Raw genomic sequence first — 20,994 nt, 5'->3', positions numbered from 1 at the left:
CGTTTACGGCCCCTTTCCAGTATTGTCGATCCTGTGCAGTGATTTCCCATTGCCTTATCCCTATTTTCCTAAGGTCTAAACGTTATTAATGAGGCGATTGTCTGCGCTTCTTACTGCCCTGCCCATCTTAGGCGGTTAGACTTTATACACGTTACAATAATTTCCTTTTCATACAATTCCTCTCATTCATAATTGTGCCTGGGTCTCCATTCATTAATTTTTATATCTCCATACGGACAGTATATACTTCCTAATATTTAACGTTCCCACACCAACAGTTTATTTATTTCTCTTTGATTTAGTGTCCTGGCTTCACTGCCATATGTAACTACTGATAGAATTAATGATTTATATAATTTTACTTTTGTTGTATTGTTGTACCTCATAGAAGGCTCTGTTCCCTGCTAAGATCTTTGATTATATGAAATTATTCGATAGAAATCTCGCTAAGTTCGCTTGGCTTTGAAAATGTGTCGAATACGCTGACATCTGGAGACCTGGCTGGCCATCTCACTGGTCCATTATTCCCAATCCATCTGTCTCCAAGCCTCGATAATCAGTTACCAGTATTGTGTTCTGAGACGGGACGCCATCTTGTTGAAACACGCTGTTGTAGTGGATCAAAGGTAAATCATCCAAATAGTGTTTAAGCGTTGTCGTTAAAAACTGATAATACGATTTTCCATTCATAGTACCGTTAAAATAATGAGGACCCAAAATTTTGTCTTCATAAATACCTGGCCACACATTAAGATTAAATCGAACTTGCGGTCGAATTTCTCGAAATTGCCTAGAGTTGTAAATGTAAAATCATATTTTCTAGGAAAGCTGGAAAATAGAGTCTCCTTTGTAGCCAATTGCAAAATTGTAATCGGCTTTCGCCATCACTTGGATGTAATTTTTGGGAAATATGAATTTTGTAGCATTTTAAAGCGTTTCTATATAGGTGTTTCCAAGCACTCGTATGAGAAGAAGCATGCATGTGCGTGCTGTGTGTGGATTTGATTAATCTGCAAAATGCCAACTCTTATCCAGAGGAATAAAATAATATCACGTTAATCCTAAGTCATTAACTACATTTTCTTTATTTTCCTCATCCATTCTGCCTCCATATTTTTGTCTCAGTGTTTCAAATGAAGCAAACTCAGTGAGATTTATATAGAATAATTTAAACAAAGTTCGATAAGGTTGTCGTCTTTCAGGATACATGTTCAAATACATTTCCGATGTCTTGACACCATTTCTGCCGTTTTTATAATAAAATTTTACCATATCTAGTTTTTCTTTTTCGTAAAGTCATTTTTAACAATTAACAGATTTGAAAATTCTTAGTTTACTATGATATAAGAGTGTTTGTGAATTTTTCGAAATTGAGGTAACACAAATACAACTTGTAAGAGATTTTTGACCTGGCCATGAATGAAGCCTAAAAAGTAACAATGAGAATGTATTTTCAGATTTTTGCAAATTTTTAAAATAAAGGGATAAAAAAATAAAAACAAAATGCGGAAGTTTTAAGTTCTCCGCCATAGTTCGGGAAGTATCAAAAATTACTTCAATTTCAAAACGGAACATTATTGAACTCACCGATGCGCAACTTTGCTTTAATTTAGATCGCCCTGTACCGTTACCGAGTCAAATTTGAAACACCCGGTATAGAGTATAGTATAATATAGAGTGTCTCTAAAAGATCTCTAAAAAAAGGTTCCGGTTCCCTTAACTCAGAAAATTGAAAATTGAAAAAAATATTAAATATAAAAGTTGCATCTGGATTTTTAATTTCTTCTTTATTTTAAATAGAAAACCGCGTGTAGTTTTGGATTCCCTAGGAAATTATAGACATATTTCATGTATACCCCTATACCTAAGTCTAAATGTTTTCGACAAATATTGAATTTTACGTCAAAAATTACGTCAACAATTTTTCCCATTATGGAGCCCCGATTATTTAATTGTGGATTTATTCCTTGTGAAATAGGGCTTATTGTCATACATTAAGTGGATATTTCGGATGTAAATTAATAGATGGTGAGCAAGAATTAGGTACAACAATCAAATCATAAAAAACAATTTTAACAAATGGAACCCACGTGTTTTTATAATTGTATCGATAATAATGCAATGCTGCTATTAAGTATTGTTATTAGTTGTTTCGTTTAAAATAAGAAAACTAGTATGTACCTCAGATGAGCCGAAAACCCTGTATATTAAATTAAACTTTTCAATTTTACTTTTGTTTTCTCCATCGTTAATTGTTTCTCAGTTAAATTTGGCAAGTTACTCCAAATGGATTTTTTAGGATTTTTTTTTGGGCGGAAGTCGAGCATAGAAGGGAACAGTTTTAGGTTTTAAATCAATTCTTGCTCAATAAATCCATTTCCGAATTTTTGGTACTACCCAATTTTTACTTAAAAATGGGAACTGCGAAAGTTAGCTTATGAAATTGACATTTGACAGGTCGTAAGATGCAGTTTTCATAGTTTCGGCACAACTTTTAGTATGTTTGGCTCTAGTTCATTGTTGCCAGTTGTACTATCTCTCCTATGTACGCACTTTTAAATAATAAGTCTCTCTTCTCCCTCAACTCCACAAAAGGATCACAGAAACTAAACAAAACTAATCAAATAACTGCTTATTTCTGCATAGGTTTAATGCAGAAAGGCAACAGCTACAGTCAACATTTAACTCCTCCGTTCTGTTTGACCGTGGTCCAATGGTGTTGTTGGTTTACCAAGTATTTGGTTGGTTGTTGTTGAATTGACCGAGAAAAGAGAGAACAGAGCATATACCTATGTATACTATTGTAACACGAAAGTTAAGTACGTCCCTCCACTCGACGTTTAACCGTAAGCGCCAGACAGGCACGAACTAAGAAGAAGCCGCCTGCAGCACGCAGTGCGAATCGAAGGTCGATCCCCGGTCCGACTCCGAACCCCTTTTCTTGTTTGTTATAGTGGCGTGTGTGATGTATTTCCCGACACTGTAGCGACAGTTCGACACTCAAACAGCATTTCTTGGCCCAACAAACTCGTAGCGACTTTTGTGGATCTGTGAAAGTAGATATAGCGCGACTGTTCTGAGAGACATATCCGTTAAAAGTGATTTTGGCTGAAATGAGTAAGTCAAAGAGCTGCCTTGGCTGAATTGAGTAGGTCAAGTCGCGTAAATTTTGTTATTCAGTTTATGTACTTACGGTCGAGGAGAACGTTAAAAAAAACCGGTCCTGAACCAAATTGTCATGACTCCAGAAATTTTTCAAAAGCTACAGGCCTATGGTTATACAAAACCTACTTACCAAATATACAGAGAACTATTTTCATGTGAAGAAAGTACTGACGAAGCAACTGACATTTTTGTAAGTAAAGCACGCGCTTTACTGCCTTGTTTGCCTGAAACGCATCATCAAATTCTTGAGAGATTTACCAGGGACAAATTAAAACATTTCGTGGCCTCATTGAAGCTGCCAGAATTGAAGAGAGGAAATGCATAAAAGTCTCAACTTTTAAGAAGACTAATCACAGAGTGTCATCTGCAACCAAGAAAAACAAAATTCAGTGCAACTACTGCAAGAATTTTGGCCATTCGGTGGAGGAATGCCGAAAATTAGCAAGATTACATGACAAGGAGAAGCGGGATGAATGAAAGACGAAAGTTGAAAAACAAAGCAGAAGCAAAACGGCAAATTGTTTGCTACGGATGCGGAAAAGTTGGTCATGCCAGAACCAATTGCCCAAATTGCAAATCAATCATATCATACGCATATCAATACGCTTTCCACAGATTTTTTTTGTGTCAATCATCAACGGAAGATGTTTAAATTGGTATTCTTGATGCATTAGGTGTAGCTTTCATCGACAGAGGAGCAAAGACCAATGTCGCATCTTAAGAAAATTGCTAATGAAGCACAAAATCCCATTTATAGTACGATCTTTGCTAATGACGTTAGCGGATGGAAACAAAGACTTGTGAAGAATCCTTCGAAAAGAACCAGACAAACTATGGGATTGTGATTGAGGAATGTGAATCAACGTATTCCTCATTCGTTGTATTAGTCCCAAAAAAAGATGGCGAAGTTCGACTTTGGGTGACTTATCAACGTTTGAACGCTATTACACAATCGGACAAATATCCACTACCAAGACTCGATGACATGGCAAAACGGATTAGATACATGACAACACGTGATTTAAAATCGGAGACAGAGACAAAACCGCATTCATCACACCTTTCGGATTACTTTAATACAACCGAATACCATGTGGCTTGACAACAGCCCCTTCCATGTTCCAGAGGCTAATCGATCGATTTCGATCTGGACTTCAAGAAATCTCGATACTAGCCTATCTAGACGACATCATCATCTTGTCCGCCACATTTAAAGACCACCTATGCGACTTGCAGAATACTTTTGACCGTCTGCAAATCTTCAAACTTCGACTGAACAGGAAAAAGTGTTCATTCGCATGCTATACAGTGCAGTACTTAGGACACTTGATAACCCAGGAAGGAATTAGACCCAATCCGGCGCAGACGGCAGCGATAAACGTAATGAAGTCCCCAAACATCAAGCAACTTCTGAATTTTCTCCAGACTTGTTCATGGTTTCGGAAGTTCCTACCAACCTACGCAGACGTCGCACCACGACCACTCACCGACTTAACGAAAAAACGTTTGTAAACTGAAAGATTTGCTCAGCAGTACCCCAATATTACAACAGGCAGATAACTGGCTACCTTATGTCCTACGCAGAGAAAGTGCCAATCGAGTATCCCAGTCGACTATTAACCTCCGGGGAAAGGAACTTACCACGGAGAGAGAAGCAGTCGCAGTCGTGTGGAGCTGCAACAAATTTAGAGGATACCTAGAAGGAACTAATTGCATCGTCAAGAGCGATTACCAACCATTAAAATGGCAGAAGGTTAGCTCGATGGTCATTCACTCTTCAAGAATTTGACCTCAAAATCGAATATGTAATTGGCCGATTGAATGTCATCGCCGATACATTGTCGCGACCAAATTTGGACGAATTTGAGATCGCATTATTAAGCATCGACTTACCCAGGCTGAATGCCAAAGAATTGCGCGAAGCAGAGCTAAAAGAGCTTGACATCGAAAAGTCTCCGTCGAGATGTAACTTGCTACATTCATCAAAGTTTGGAATGCCAGAGATTCAAACCGATGAATTTAAAACAACTGGTGTATTGCAAACCTCGATACAGAACAAACGATTCGAGGTTTTGTCCATTGATTTAATTAGACCACTACCGGAGACACCAGAAGGTGACAAATAGATATTTATTATGGAAGACACTGCCACAAGACGTATATAATTATTCCCCCTAAAATATGCTAGCGCCGAAGCCTGTTCCCGATAACGCATCGACGAAGTTATATTACGTTATATAATACTTAATTTTCCAAAAAAACTTCAAAAACCTGTTTATCATCCAGAGAGCAACCCAGTGGAGAGAAAGAGTAGGGATCTTAATACTCAATTGGCTATATTAGTCCAGAACGATCACACCAAGTGGAATGCCAAGCATCAGATTCGCTATGAACACTTCCAAGAGTCATTGCGTCTTACGTGAATTTTGTTCGCGAGCTTAGGACACCCGATGACGTAATCAGAGATTTTTGGTCAATAGTGGAAGATGAAAATTTTTCAACTCAAATTGCTCCTTACCTCCAACTCATATCCAAAACTCTACAGGAAGTTCGTGAAACCATTGAGAAATGTCAAGATCGAGCAAAGACATATGCCGACAAAAGTCGAAGGGAAGAAAGTTATACCGTAGGGGATCAAGTTATGGTAGAAGTACACGCGCCAAGTCAGTCAAAGGCCTCTTGCTCTTCCCAGTTTGATCCTAAGAAAGGTGGACCTTACACTATTAAGAAAGTGTGTAGCCCCACTATATACGAAGAAGAGGTACCCATGTGAAGAAGATATAAACCAACAAAGAAGTGTCCTTGCAATTAACGTCAAGATACCTTGATTTACATCACATACTCACACACGCCGTCTAACCTAGACGCCAAACAGGTGCGAACTAAAAAGAAGCCGCCAGCAGTACGCAATGCGAATCAAGGATGTTGGTTGTCGATCTCCAGTCCGACGCCGAACCCTTATTTTATTTTTCTTGTTACTTTCGAAAATCGATAAAATCGAATTTTTCTACGCTCATATAAAAATTTTTGGCATAGAAATGATCAACGTCGAAAAAATTTTTTTGTCTGTTTGTCCGTTCTCGTCTCTTGATTATTTTTTTTTTTGGTAATTTTGGCTTCCAGAAAAATATCTTCTTAATCGTTCACCCGCTCGGCAAAATTCTTTAACCAGCAGACGCGGAAGTGCAACAACATTTATTTCAGGCATTTTGTCGATTATATACAGGGTTTTCAAATTATAGGCAAAAATCTAAAAGACCTAGGAAATTGTTGTTTTACAGAATAAGTTATAGAATTATGGTTAACAGGTTCAAACACTGTCATAGGCCGCATCAAGAGTTAAAATTTTTGTATTTGCGGTTTTCGTCACATACGCTGCTGGGGTATACGAAAAAATCCATTTTAAAGTCGCTATTCGGGGGCTCGGTGAAGACGCGATGACGTCATTGATTATTATGACGCAGAAAAAACTTAGTTTCTCGAAAACCATTTACTATTTTACCATTTACTAGAATGCAAGTTGTTGGTCATTGCTAGTCAGCAACCAGCATCCAGCAACGTGGTTCCGGTACGTGGATGACACCTTCGTGATTTGGAAACATGGTATGGACAAGCTCAACAACATCTCAACAGTCAGCATCCCAGCATCCAGTTTACTATGGAGACTGAAAATCACCAACAACTTGCATTCTTAGACGTACTAGTGAGGAAGCGAGGTAACAAGCTGGGCCACACAGTGTACAGAAAACCAACCCATACGGACCGATACCTGCATGCTCTATCCAACCATCACCCAAGTCAAAAGTATGTGGGGTTATCAGAACCCTGACAGAACGAGCCCGAAGGATTTGCGAACCGGAGAACCTCCAGATGGAACTTGAACACCTGAAAACTGCGTTCGAGGCAAATGCCTACAGCAAGAGGGAGATCGAGAGATCAATGAACTCAAGATCATCAAGATCGCGGGATACCGAATAACGACCCTCCACCTCTCACGCATATCTGCCGTATATTCCGAGTGTCACCGACAGGATTGGCAGGGTATTGAAAAGACACGACATCAAAACAATCTTTAAGCCTACAAAGAAGATCCAGCAGACCATCAGGTCAGCGAAGGACAAGAGGGACTCACTTTCAGCTGAAGGAGTCTACCGCATTCCGTGTTCATGCGGAAAGGTCTACATCGGAACTACCAAGAGATCAATTGGAACGAGACTTAAGGAGCATAAAGCAAGCTGCAGGCTAGGGCAGAGAGAGAAGTCTGCAGTAGCTGAACACGCACTGGGCAGCGGGGAACACAGGATACACTTTGAGAGCTGTAAGTTACTAGCATCGGTCAACGGCTATCACAACAGACTAGTCAGGGAAGTCATTGAGATACAAAAACACCCACACAATTTCAACAGAAAGGAGGAGACCCTTAGACTCAACCAAATCTGGAACCCGATCCCTAGGAACGCCCGAGCAGTACCGATCGATATCCCGAGACCAACCGAAGCGGAACAAGCCCCGCCCACCACCAATCGGCATAAATACAACCTGCGCAGGAGAAATCGTCAGTCTACGTCCAACATCGGAGATGGAAGTACCTCTGAAGAAGCTCGCCACTCGTGCTAGCGAAACGTTAGGAAGTAATTCCAATCGACGACGGCCTTTAAACCCGAATCAAGATAATAGCTTATCAACGGGTCGCGAAAGCCTTAACCAATTTGTCGTAAACAGTATCAAGTTTCAGGTTTCGTCTATTATACAGAGTGCGCAAGATACTTGGAATAATACAATTGGACATCGTTATTACTAGTACGGCGATAAGTAAAAGACGCTTTATACAGGGTGTGTACACAATGTAATTACATCGATTTTACGAAAGTTCCATAGGTGGTCCGCAAGTTAATCCGTCCCTCTAGGGCAAGACCGCGAAGCCGCCACCTTTTTAAAATAAAAAGCTCCTACGCGCTACGAACATACCCCGCCTAGCTACTATTTTTCGAAAGCAATCTTGTTTGTTTTAGTGCCGTGTGTGAACTATTAAATTAATATACGAATAAAGAGTGTTTTGTTTTGGTAAACGAGCCTCGCAACGTTATGCTATACTATTTATACTCTAAAAATAAGAGAGAGAGGGAAGGTACAGGTCGGCAACAATGAACTGGAGTCAATGCACGCTGTATTTTGAAGCAGCAATGCTTTGTTGCCGTTCATTTTAACATTTTATGTGACTATTCGGGTGTGTAACTGGAGATATACAAGCATTCAAAGCAAAACGAATATGATAATACCATCACGTTATTCGTCTTGCTTCTATTCTTTAGAAACCTCTGTTTATCTCTGTAAAGATGTGGTTATATTACGCTGGAGTAATATTTATCGCAAACCAACGAAGAAGAGAGCATAGAAAAATAGTTAACGAGCGTTGTTTAGTAGTCTGTGGTCGCTTACATTCCGTTCGCAAACTCGCCCATGATTCTGGTACTGCTCGTAAACGCTATGAGAGGGATGAGGGCGAACGGCAACTGAACGCTCATTGCGGCGTTTAAGATGTCGTTAAAATTAGTTAGGTCGTCGATGTTGGTGAAAAACGCCACGCAAAACGTGGGTATGATGGCGAGACTTCTGGTGAAGAGGACACGCTTCCATCTCGCCCATTTGAGATTGAGGAAACCCTCCATAACGAACTGGCCGGCGTAAGTGCCTATAAAAAGCAAATAAATTAAGATGGGAACCGAGCATTTTACTGCGTTGGCTATTGAAAGGTATCTCTCAATAGAAGGCTAGTATATAAAAGTACACTAACGAAGAGAGACAGGATTACGAAATTATTGCAAAAATGGCACACAAGTTCCAACTGACTGCGTTGTTCTGTTCTACGTCAGAACTGCCAATAAAAAAATTAACTAACCGAAAATATTGTAGCTTTATCCGTAGAAAATCCATAAAAATATTATTTCGGTTGTAGATAATTATTCAAATAAGATATTATCGCTTTAACATATTTAAAATTTACTGGCAACGGTGCGAGTATATCTTACACACATACCATCCTCACATTCTTTCTCTCTTTCTTCGTGAGAGATTTATCTCTAGAGTAGACTTCTAGGCGTATTGATTCTATGTAACTGCGAGAGAATACCGTAGCAGGGAAAATAGATCAAGTAATAAGGAAGGAGAAGGATACTGGTTTGTTTTATGTTTATCTGTGCAGGAATGCCCAAAATTACTGAGGAAACTGTAACATGTGTGCGCCCACTAACGTGACATTTTAGCTTGTAATTAATCAATAGATTTGCCAAAGAAACTTCTACAGGTTACTATAGTTCTATCAGCAATCATCCTGTTTTTCTTCTTCAGGGCTTAATTGAAACTGGTTCGCATTCTACCCTGTACCTGCTTATACAGGCTGATCTAAATTAAGTGTTCATCAATAGCAACCAACTAGTGGCATTTTTTCCACTAATTACAATGAAAATAGCCGAATTATCAGCACATTTCCCTTTTAGACTAGATGGCTATGAGTGGGTGCGAAATAAACTTCCATTTTCATTTTAATGGTTTAAGTGTGCGTAAGAAACATGGAAATAAAAAATATCCTAGCCTTTAAAACGTTAACATCACAAGTGGAAATCAAGTGGGGTTATATCTGGTGACCTAGGAGGTGAAGGAATAAGTGCCATCTTGTTATAAATGGAGATTCTGCTTACTTATGAGGTGAAGTTCATTTAGAACACCCAGAATTTCAGTAATAATTGCAATGCGGGAACCAAACGTTAAAGCTGAAACGAACTTGTGGACCTCGTGGATATACAAGCAATAAATTTTCTCTTGACCAATACTGACGATTTTTCGGATTATGAATTCCATAATTTCAAAATTTTGATTCGTTAGTCCACAAAATATATCGAAAATTATTTATGTTTTGGCGACAAAAGTTAACATATAAATGACACAAAAAGTTCTTTCTGCATTCTCTGCCAAAAGCATCTGAGCTGATCGGAATTTATAAGGGCAAAATTTGTGTTGTTTTAGAATCTTTTGGACAGTATTAAAAGACAGGTTAGAGTCTTTGATTATGTTTGGAATTAAATTGTGACGAGATGCTCCAAAACATCCAAGAACACCAATTTCCACGTCTTCACTTGTAATCAAATTTTTTCGCCTCCTTCATGTGGTGGAACGTGCTGTGGATATAGGTTGTTTATGTATCGTTTTCTTTCACTTACAGACGATTTACGGTATGCTAAATAGCATTCTAACAAGTTGCGCTGTTCTTCATGTGTAAAACCCATTTTTGAATAGGTAGTCTACAGCCGCAGCCTTCCTTTAATCGGATCTATCTTGTTCTTGTCCCTATAACTGAATGGAGCCTATTCTTTATTTCTTGCTCTCCTTCTTTTGCCAGTTTTCGTTCTTTTACTTGTTTACCAGTTTTACTTCTCTATTTTTTTCTTTAAATTTTCTGTTGTTCTATTCGTTGTTAGTACTGAGTCATTTGATGCATAGTTGTTTCTTTTCTTTTATTTCGTTTATCGTGTTATCACTGACGGTATTTTGATATTTTCTCTCTTTTCCTTCTTCTATTCCTGCTCGTAGCATACATTCTTTCACGCGTTGGTATGCATCTTGTATATTGTCTTCATATTTAAATTGTGAAAGCTTCTGATCCAGTCTTCTTTGATAGAGGTTATGTATCGACCTGGAGTAAGTGAATTTTTGATTTTCCAATGTTTTTTTTTCGTTGGTACGAGTTCTTCTTCCTATCCAAGGGAACTCTATCTTTGCCAACAACACTCTATGGTCACTTCCATATTCTGCTCCTTTATTTTAATTGTGGATTGTATTTGTATAATAATGTAATCTATTATAGATTTTTTTATGTTTCTGCTTTCTTGGGTCCAGTTGTATTTATAGATGTCTTTATGTCAGAAAAATGCGTTTGTACCTTGAAGGTCTTTCATTTCGCATAGTTCGATAATTCTTTCTCCGTTATCACTAGCTACCTCTTTTCCGTATTTTCCTATTACGTTATTTTCTTTTCTACCCACCCTTCCGTTTAAGTCTCCTGCAATGATAATTTCCTCCTTTTGTTTTATTTGTGTTCTCTCTTTTTGTATTTCATCCGAGAAGCTTTCTTTTTCCGCAATCGGTCTATCGTTATTAGGTCCGTAAGCGCCAAATATAGCTCTGCTCTAGATCGTGATCCGCATTATTATGAGTTTCCCATGTTTTGATGTTTTTTCTAATTTTTTTTCTTTATTAATATACCCACTCCTGCTTTTGCTCTCTGCTCTTTCTTTACTCCGCTCCATGTGTGCTAGCCTTCCGGGTCAGAAGGCACCCTACTCGCTACCTACTTTGAATAGGTAATACAGTAAAATAATTTAAATCATTAATAACAATAGAACTAGTTTTCTATCTGGCAGGGCGATCATTATTTTGCACAGCCTTCTTTGATCAATTTTTTTTGCGTCTTTATCGAATCTTTAGAAATAATGAAACCGATTAGGCTAAAAGAAGAAACAGACGAAAAATTTTTATAATAAATGAAGACGTGGAAATTGGTGTTATTATTATTGTTTGTTACGCTCAAATAAAACAGTAAAAGGAACATGGAGTTTTGGTTAGTTTTCTAACCGCTCATAACCATCTAGTCTAAAAAAGAAATGTGCTGATAATTCGGTTATTTTCAATTTCAGGGTAACATTGCATATGATCTTTTTTGTTTTGTCGGTGATTTACAAACATTAGGGTAAACAATATACAGAGTGTTTCAGTCCAGTCCCTCAAACAATATATAAGAAAGCCAGCAAGATTTATAAATAGTTTTAATAATATATATAATATAAATAAATTTAATAAATAATAACTCATCAAGCTATTATTTATACTAAAGCTTTTCGAATTAATTTGTGCCGTAACTTGGGTACCTGTCATGGTTGAACTTTGACCCGCTGCTAATATGCCGATCGCCCAGATGTACATGGCCGGTGGTCCGTAAGCGCAGCCCAAAAAGATGCCCCCGTTGTAGATGTCCGAATCGACGAGTTGGTCCGCGTTGTCCGCGTCTACGGGAAACACGGACGCGTCCATGGACGGATGGTTCGCGCACAGATCGTGCTAGAGTTGCGAAAGTTTATTACGCTTACGCGACAGTTTAATTTTAACTGCTCGGATAGTTTTTATTTTAGTTCAGTTTTGTTTTTTCATTTTTACACGTATTAACTCTTTGTTAACTTCCAATAGCGTATTGTTGATTTTTTCAGTTATAGTTAATTTCTATTATATGCAGTCTTAGCGAAATCATAGAACAAATTATGATTTATTTTTTTTTTATAATGTTGTAAACAATTTGATTGAATCTCCTTTCGTTTTGGGAAAAAATATACTTTAACTGTAATCCCTACATTTCTCGAAACAGGCAAACGTTGGCTGTATCTAGACATCACTCAAATTACACGCTAAAACCTTCAAACGACACTTAAGACAGTATACCAATTAAACTACACGGACCCGAAGTCGTACCGGCCTGTTTGGCTCACCAGCTTCATTATGAAGACTCTGGAGAGACTGGTGGACCGGTATCTGAGGGACTGGGTGAAGCTGGAGGCCCCTTTAGAGCCAGCTCAGCATGCGTACCGAAGTGGCGGGTCTGTGGGCTCAGCTCTTCACCATCTGACTTCCAGGTTGGAGGAGGGTATGGGCTCGGGACGGCTGTCGGTGTGCGTGTTCGCTGACATCGAAGGGGCTTTCAATAACACGGCCCTGTACTGGATCTGCAGGGCGGTGGAGAGTACTGGAGTGGGGACGGCCATTGTAAGGTGGATCCGCTCCATGCTAACCGACAGGAGGGTGGAGGCAAGACTGGGTGGGGAGCAGGTCTCCATCGGTTCATCACGAGGTTGCCCACAGGGCAGGGTCTTGTCCCCGTTCCTGTGGTGCCTAGTGGTGAACGAGATATTGCTTATTCTGAGGGAGGAACACGGGGTCTATGCTCAGGCATATGCAGACGACCTTGTGATAATGACACAGGGGACGGACGTGAGGAGGATCCAGGGGCTCCTGAACGGGGCATTGGCAAGATTCTCACAATGGTGCCTGGACAGCAAGTCGGCTGTCAATCCTGGCAAGGTGGAGATGGTCATCTTCACTAGGAAAAGGAAGATGGAGTGCAACCTCAACATTTCGATGGATGGGGTGCCTCTTTCTGCAAGCGGAAGTGTCAAGTACTTGGGTGTATGGTTGGACTCTAAGTTGACCTTCCAGGAATATATAAGATTAAGGACCAGATCGGCCTTTGGAGCTCTGTGGGCGTGCCGGAGAGCGGTAGGGGGCACTTCGGGCCTGGGGCCAAAGATCATGCAGTGGATCTAAGGTACCATGGTGGTGCCTATGCTCACGCATGGGGCAGTGGCATGGTGGCCGGGGACCAAAAGAGCGGGAGCAAGGCTAGTTCTTGACAGACTGCAGAGATTAGCTTGCCTCTGCATAACGGACGCCATGAGAACGGCGCCCACGACGGCCCTGGAGGCTCTGGTGGGGCTGTCCTTTCTGGCGGATCGGGTGCAGATGGAGGCGGCCAGGACAGCTGTGAGGCTAGCGAGCTGCGGGCTCTGGAGGGAGGGAACCTTCAATCGGGGTCCGTAAGACATTTTAGAGGGCTGTCGCGGGGATCGCGGGGTCATGTGCATGCCGAGTGACGTTATGATCCCCGAGATGACCTTCTTTGATAAATTGACCTTTCTCTTTCCATCAAGGGAAGATTGGAGAGAGGGCAGAGTCGGCTCCTGGGATGGACTTGTCTGGTACACGGACGGGTCCAGAATGGGAGATCTGGCCGGAGCTGGAGCGTACTGCGAGACAACGGGATCAAGCTTGTCGGTCCCTCTGGATCAGTACTGCACTGTGTTTCAGGCGGAAATTTTCGCTTTATTGATGGCGGTCAGAGAGGCGCTTCGGTTCAACTACGGAAGCAGGAGAGTCTTCTTCTGCTCGGATAGTAGGGCTGCACTTATGGCGCTGAAGTCGTACGTAGAGCGTACGCGCTCCTTGTTGATAAAGGAGTGCAAAGAGGTACTGAGGAGGGTGGCTGAGGAGAGAAAGGTCACGTTGGTCTGGGTCCCGGGTCACACCGGTATCCGGGGCAATGAGGCAGCGGACGCCTTAGCCAGGGAGGGCTCCTCGCATAGGCATATAGAGCCAGAGCCCCGCTTGGGGATCGCCCCGTGTGTGAGGCGGGGAGCTCTCGAAGCCTGGGCGAGAGACCGGGCCGCGGGGGGCTGGAGAGTTGCTCCGGGAATGAGGCAGGCGCGGCTTATGATGGATGGACCCGCCCTTCCTCGGACCAGGGAGCTGCTTAGACTGACCAGAAGGGAGTGTAGAGCACTAACAGGGGCCTACACAGGACATTGCAGGCTTAGGAGGCATCTTTGCTTGCTAGGCATTGGAGACGACCCGGAGTGTAGGTGGTGCATGGAAGGGGAGGAGACCCCGTATCATCTGCTCACCGAGTGCCCTGCCTTGACATGGGCAAGATTGGGAGTCTTCGGAACGGCCCTGATCGATCCGGACTCAGTGCACGGTATTGGGCTAAAGGAGTTGCTGACCTTCTACAGGAGGGGCGGCATTCTGGACGCCCTCTAGAGCGGCCTGGGGGCACAACGGGCCCATCTGGTGGCCTAAGTGCTTGGACGCCCGCGAGGGCGCCCCCCTTTAATACCAATACCAATACCAATACCAAATACCAATTAACCCACTGCAATAAAAAGCTGTAATTATTTGTTAAGTTGACTTAGCTTGTAAGGAATAGTTTAACGTAGTTCACTTACTAAATATAATTTTTTGGTGACCTTTCGTGCTTTTCTTTTATTGGACAATAAAAATATGAAAAAAGATATAAATTATGCTCTGTTTCTTAATGCAAGAGAGTTATGAATAATTATTGAACTGTGCTGTTTGCCGTACTCTATAGAGTATTATTGTACCTGTGTTGACGGCGAAGACTCCCGGACAGTGGCAGGTAGAAGTTTAAAATTAGAATTATAATTACTTTCCGGCAGTTTTTAAACTTTCACAGGCTACTATTTACAAATCTTCTGCATTCCTCAAGTTTGAGGTATTGTAAATTACTAATATGCTGTGACTGGGCGAGTGTCCCTCGCAAAAGTATCCAACGTTACGTAAAATATGAAGAAGAAGAATAAAAGGAGATATGAACGGGGTCGAGTCTACTTGCCCAGACATACGAAGTGGAGTTCATCAAGGCTCAATTTTGGCTCCTGTTCTGTTTATTGTTTTCACAACAAAATTCTTAGATTTTCTCGAACATTGCAAAGGACAATCATATGCTGATGACAAGCAGCTCTACCATGTTTTTGACCCCTATAGGTTGCAGTTTGAGTGCCAAAATATCAACAGGGACCTGGAACGAGTTGACAGAATTTCCAGAGATCGCGGTTTGTTTTAAACCCAAAAAAATCTTCTGTAATGTTTTTTGGTCGCCCGGTGGATGTTGAGCGTCTTGCTTCTGAAGTAATCATAAAAATAAATAATATTACTGTTCCACTTCAAAACGAGGCAAAAAATATGGGGTTACTTTTAGATACAAAATTTCGCTTTGAAAAGCATATTTCGACTTGTACGCAAAGGGCTATTGGCCGTTTAAAAGGGTTGTATGCGACGTTCTTGTTCTCTCCGTGTTTAATCACTGTGATGTCGTATATGGGCCTTGTTCGACAGCTAATTCGTCACAATGTATTGAAAAAATTCAAAAATGCTGCTTGAGGTTTATTTACGGCATCCGCCGCCGAAGATCTATCAGCTACAAGCTGAAGGAAGCGGGTTGGACGAACATGAAGAAGCGGCGCTTGATCCATCGCTGTTGACTTTATTTCAAAATAATTAAAACAAAATATCTCGAATACCTCTCCCAAAAATAACTTTTAGAACAGACGTGAATAACTTAAATCTAAGATTTAAAGGGGTCATAGTTCCTCGTCACCGATCTGGTATATTTGAAAGATCCTTCAGTTACGACTTGGTTAAACTATATAATGACCTGCCCCATTCCGTTCAGAATGTGACAATAAATTCTTTTCCAAATAAACTAAAAACGTGACAATGTTCTAGAATTTAAAGAGAAAAAAATGAAAAAAAAAAACATTGAGAAGTTACAGAACGCAGGAAGAATCAAACCAATGTGCACTGCTAGAATTCTTTAAAAATTTGTGGTACTTACAGTACTTTAGCCTCGACTTTCGCTAATAGTTTTTTTATTTACAGCGGTAGGTTTAGGTTTTTCTTTCTGTTACATAATTAAGTGAGTACTTAATGCAATCGTAAACATTGTGTGTGATGTATGTGTGAGGATAAGTGTAGAAATCAGCAAGCAGATATGTCTGGGCGCTTGCCTTTTCTTGTCATTTTCCTTGTCGAAACTATCCGAATAAAATATATTATTATTATTATTATTATTATTATATGATATGGTGTAAACAACGTTGAAAATGACGATCAATTTGGAAGTTAATTGAAAACGTTTAATCATATTTGGGTGTTATAATAACTCTTTCACAATACGAATTTTACGAATTTTGACGTTTTTCGGAACACAAAAACAGTATCTTACGACGCACAGAAGAGGCAGGGGCCACCCGAACGTTAAAAAAATCCAAATTCAAAATATGTTAGTTTGCAAAACAAACTAATTACAAGTCATGTAAACTTATCCCTTTAATAATTTTTTTTTGTTATTGAGTTTTTATTTGTTAGAAAACTGTGCTATACTGAGGTTTACATTTCTAGTTGAAAACTCAAATATAAAAAACAAGGATGTCTGCCTGTAGGTCTAGTAAGTAGTTAAATTTTTCGTATAACTCAAATAATCTCTACTAATTTGCTGTCTGCACATATGCATTATTTTCATTTTTGCCTATGATTTATTTTTATTATTTATGAATTTGCTTTGTTAAAAAGTTACACATTCCGCCATATTCCACTGAAGTTTTTGTAGTGTGTTGTTGACTGTCGTTCATATTAAAATATCCAATTAAAATCTTTTTTCTGCTCCCGTCTGTAAAATACCTAATTACACACCGATCTAGCGTGCGGGAAGCGTCACTTTATCACGTCAGTTTCGTTTCCCACGGATCCGAGCCACTTCGGACATTTCCGGGGTTTTACCGCACGCGTCTGGGAGTAATCGGATGATTTAGGATATATTTCCCACGCCTTCAATTTGACGTTTGTCAATTCTGACGGCCATGTCAGTGAATGTATTCGTGTTGTTCGGCGAAAATGTACCCAAAAACTAACGGTCGTAGAAAAAGTATAGTATGTAACAAGTTCGGTAAATTTTTAAGTTACTCGTTTATTAAAAATTCGCTCCGCTGCGCTCCGCTCGTGTCAAATAAACAAGTGAGTCACATGCCCTTTACCGCACTTGTTGCATAATATACTAATTTTCTACTCCCGTCTGTAAAATACCTAATTACACACCGATCTATCGTGAGGGAAGCGTCACTTTACCACATCAGTTTCGTTTCCCATGTATCCGAGCCACTTCGGACATTTCCGGGAGCAATCGGATGTTTTCGGAGATATTTCCCACGCTTTGAATTTTGACGTTTGCCAATTCAGTGAATGCATTCTTGTTGTTTTACGAAAATGTACCCACAAACTAACGGTCGTAGAAAACGTGTAGTATGCAACACGTTCGGTAAACTTTTTAAGTCACTCGTTTATTAAATTCGTGAGTCAAATGACGTTTACCGCACTTGTTGCATATTATACTATTGCGAGATTTTGCTTATTACACTTCAATATACTTTTCATTGTTTCGATGTTTTTACAAAATGACAGTATCTCGAATATGTAAGAATAAATATTTTTAATTTTGTTCCAGAATGAAGTCGCTTACATAGAAATAATCTAAAGCAATCTTTGGAATAAGATTCAAGCATGTTTTTCTGTAAAAAGTAACAGGCAGTACAGCTGCATTAAAGAATTTGTCAAAGGAATAACCAATTTTTCAGATAAGAATGTTTCGGAAATCTCGCTTCTTGTATCTAATTTGCAATTCTAATCTGCAATTCAGAGATAAGTGGCAAAACGCATCCAAAAATCATCATGTATTCTTAGAAAAAAACAGAAATGGCTTGAAGGTGTATTAGGTTTGAGAAGTACACCGGGCAAATACATACCGAACGTACTAAGCGACAAAAAACTCCAGATTTAAGACAAAACGTGCCAGCAATGAGATAACTACATCCAGTTCTAATAGGGGAGCAAAATACATAAGTGCTTTGAACAATGCAATCTCCAGAAAAGAAATGATATAGATCGTTTTCCATCATACAAAATTATACACGAAGCGAAGAATGCTTACCCACTTTACCACCATAATAGAAATTTCATCCATATGTACGGACCTACTAAACGATACTTCTGAAAGAGATATTTTTATTATTTATTTATATATTTTATATTTTGATTCAATTTGATGACCATGAGCTGAGCCTTTTGCTTTTAGTTTGTAAATATGGCTACGATGGAGGCTCTGATCGTAAGAAATATAAGCAGAAATTCGAGAATTCTTGGGAATCAGACCCAAGTGCCTTTGTTAGATAGTTAGTACCATTTAAAGTGGTTATTAAAGATCGACAGAAATTTCTTTAAAGGAAAAATAGCACATAGAAGGCCAGATGGACAATCTACAATTTATGAATTTATGAAAACTTGTTTAAATCTTTCACTATTGGGACGGCGAGGATATTAGTGGCAACATATCCGTGGTCCACCTCGTTCTAATTCATGGCGCAGAAGTAATTAGTGCGGCTCTTCTTCCCGTTGGTCAATTATCGGAGGAAACAGCAGAAAGTAGAAACAAACAAAGAAGTAAAAAACTATAGGGAAGGGTTTTCATTAAAAGTTTCCCGAATCAAAACAAAAGAAGATATCTTTAAGATTTTGCTTTCATGTGACGCTTTTATTATGGGCATTCGAAATACCCCAAAAGGCATTTTTCAAAGCAGCTTTATCTATGTTTCTACCAACAGATGTTCAAAATCAGCTGTTAGCTAATGAAAATTCTAATGTAAATTTTCTTAAACGCTTTTACTACATTTTTAGGTATCTATAAGAGTTTGGAAATATTCCACTACTTTTTAACCATTAATTCCGCAAATCTCATTGTAAGGTGGAGAGGGGGAAGGTTCCCATTAACTATTTTTGCCTTGATTATGACAAACAAACTATACGAATAGAAACAGTTTGTTTTAAATTTGCCATTGCAATTTTTTTCAAGTTTGGGAAACCTCTGCCCCACCGTGCGTCGTATTAGCTTCCTAACTGAGGACCAGGTTATAACTTTCAATTTTTGTATTTTAAATTATCACCTAAGACTTGAGGCAAAAAACTGTTCGATTTTGGGAAGATTTTTTGTGGGTTTTTACAAAAGTGGGTAAAAGTACTGAGGTAAACAACATAATGCCTAAATTAATAATAGTCAATATGTTCTTGACAATTTGCTTGTATGAGAAAAGTGCTTTTTATGAAATTTATTTCTTACCTTACCACACAAACAACAGCAAAAAAATAACACCGCAGTTTCTAACCTATGAAGTGCCAGTAAAAAATGACATTTTTCATTAGAAATATGTTCCAAAATTACTCCTCAGATGACGCTAAAAAAAATTATGCAGCGTTGCTAAAATATCATTGCGGATTCGTCAATTAAGTGAATTTCCAGTAAGCGTTAATCAACATTTTCTTAACAGAAGGATTAGGATGTGTATTGGTGGATTCGAGTATAAAAGCGTCTCTGAGATATTGTAAGTCGCTGATATGCTATGATTGGGCGAGTGTGTCTAGTATACCTAACCAACGTTACGTAAAATGTGAAGAAGACGAATAAAAGGAGATATGCTATGGTTGACAATGACGGTTAATTGGAAATTAACTGAAAACGTTTCCTATCCTATTTTCATGTTATAATATTGATAAACTCTTTCACAATACGAATTTTACGAATTCTGTCAATTTCCAGAATGCAAAAATGTGGCTTTCGCGTTTTTTTAGTGTCTTGCGACATCATCAGATACTCACCACTTCCTTATTGGTTTTCGAATAGAGTCCGTGCGCGAACACTGCCAAAACGAACACGTTGATGAACAAACTGACCAAAATGGCGATCGAGCATTCGACGAAGTAATAAAAGTTGGCCTCGCGCACTTTGTCTTTTCTCTTGCGATCGACCTCCCTCGACTTTACCAGAGCCGAATGCAAGTAGAAATTGTGTGGCATTATGATGGCACCTATGATACCGACCGCTTGGAGCACGGCCCTGTCGTCGCATCCCTCGCACCAAGGGTAAAACATCCCTTTGGTGATCTGCAAACTGTCGGGTTTCGACGCGATATATTCGTAACCGAAGGTCACCGTCATCACGCCGATGAGGAACACGAAGAACGCTTCGAGTTTCCTCAGGCCATACTTATCCAGGAACAGGAAAGTAAAGGTATCCAGAATCGTAACCAGTACTCCCACCCAGAGAGGTACCCTGCAAACGTTTCGTCAGATTTTTTTTCCAACGGGCGCAAAATGACCCGCCTTTTGTCCGATAAGAGGAAAATGGCAATGGCAGTGCCTATAACCTCTTGCATGTCAGATCCTATGATCGCGAGCTCCATCATGAGCCACAGAAGGATCCTCGGTACAGTCTTGTACTGTCTGTAGCACAGCTCGGCCATGTGAACACCCGTGACGACGCCTGAGCGCGGCGAAGCAGAGAATAATTTTTGGTTGTACATGGTTATATATATTATACATACATATATATAT

The 20,994-nt window shown here is 39.7% G+C and overlaps 1 protein-coding gene across 1 annotated transcript in view; it reads right to left on the bottom strand.

Moving 5' to 3' along the window:
- Positions 1–20,994, bottom strand: part of LOC132706805 (protein Malvolio-like) — a 47,749-nt gene that overhangs the window by 844 nt on the left and 25,911 nt on the right. The window contains exons 3-6 of the mRNA XM_060678352.1: positions 20,764–20,923; positions 20,260–20,713; positions 12,087–12,276; positions 8,605–8,857 (exon numbers count right to left, since the gene is read on the bottom strand). Of these exons, the coding sequence (XP_060534335.1) occupies positions 8,605–8,857; positions 12,087–12,276; positions 20,260–20,713; positions 20,764–20,923 (1,057 nt within the window). The remainder of the gene's footprint in view (positions 1–8,604; positions 8,858–12,086; positions 12,277–20,259; positions 20,714–20,763; positions 20,924–20,994) is intronic.

Source organism: Cylas formicarius, unplaced genomic scaffold (genome assembly GCF_029955315.1).
Source record: "Cylas formicarius isolate icCylForm1 unplaced genomic scaffold, icCylForm1.1 PGA_scaffold_8__14_contigs__length_24414737, whole genome shotgun sequence".
In the NCBI taxonomy this organism is placed as follows: Eukaryota; Metazoa; Arthropoda; class Insecta; order Coleoptera; family Brentidae; genus Cylas; species Cylas formicarius.
Note: the sequence above shows the minus strand (reverse complement) of the source record. Positions and strands in the feature narration are given on the sequence as shown.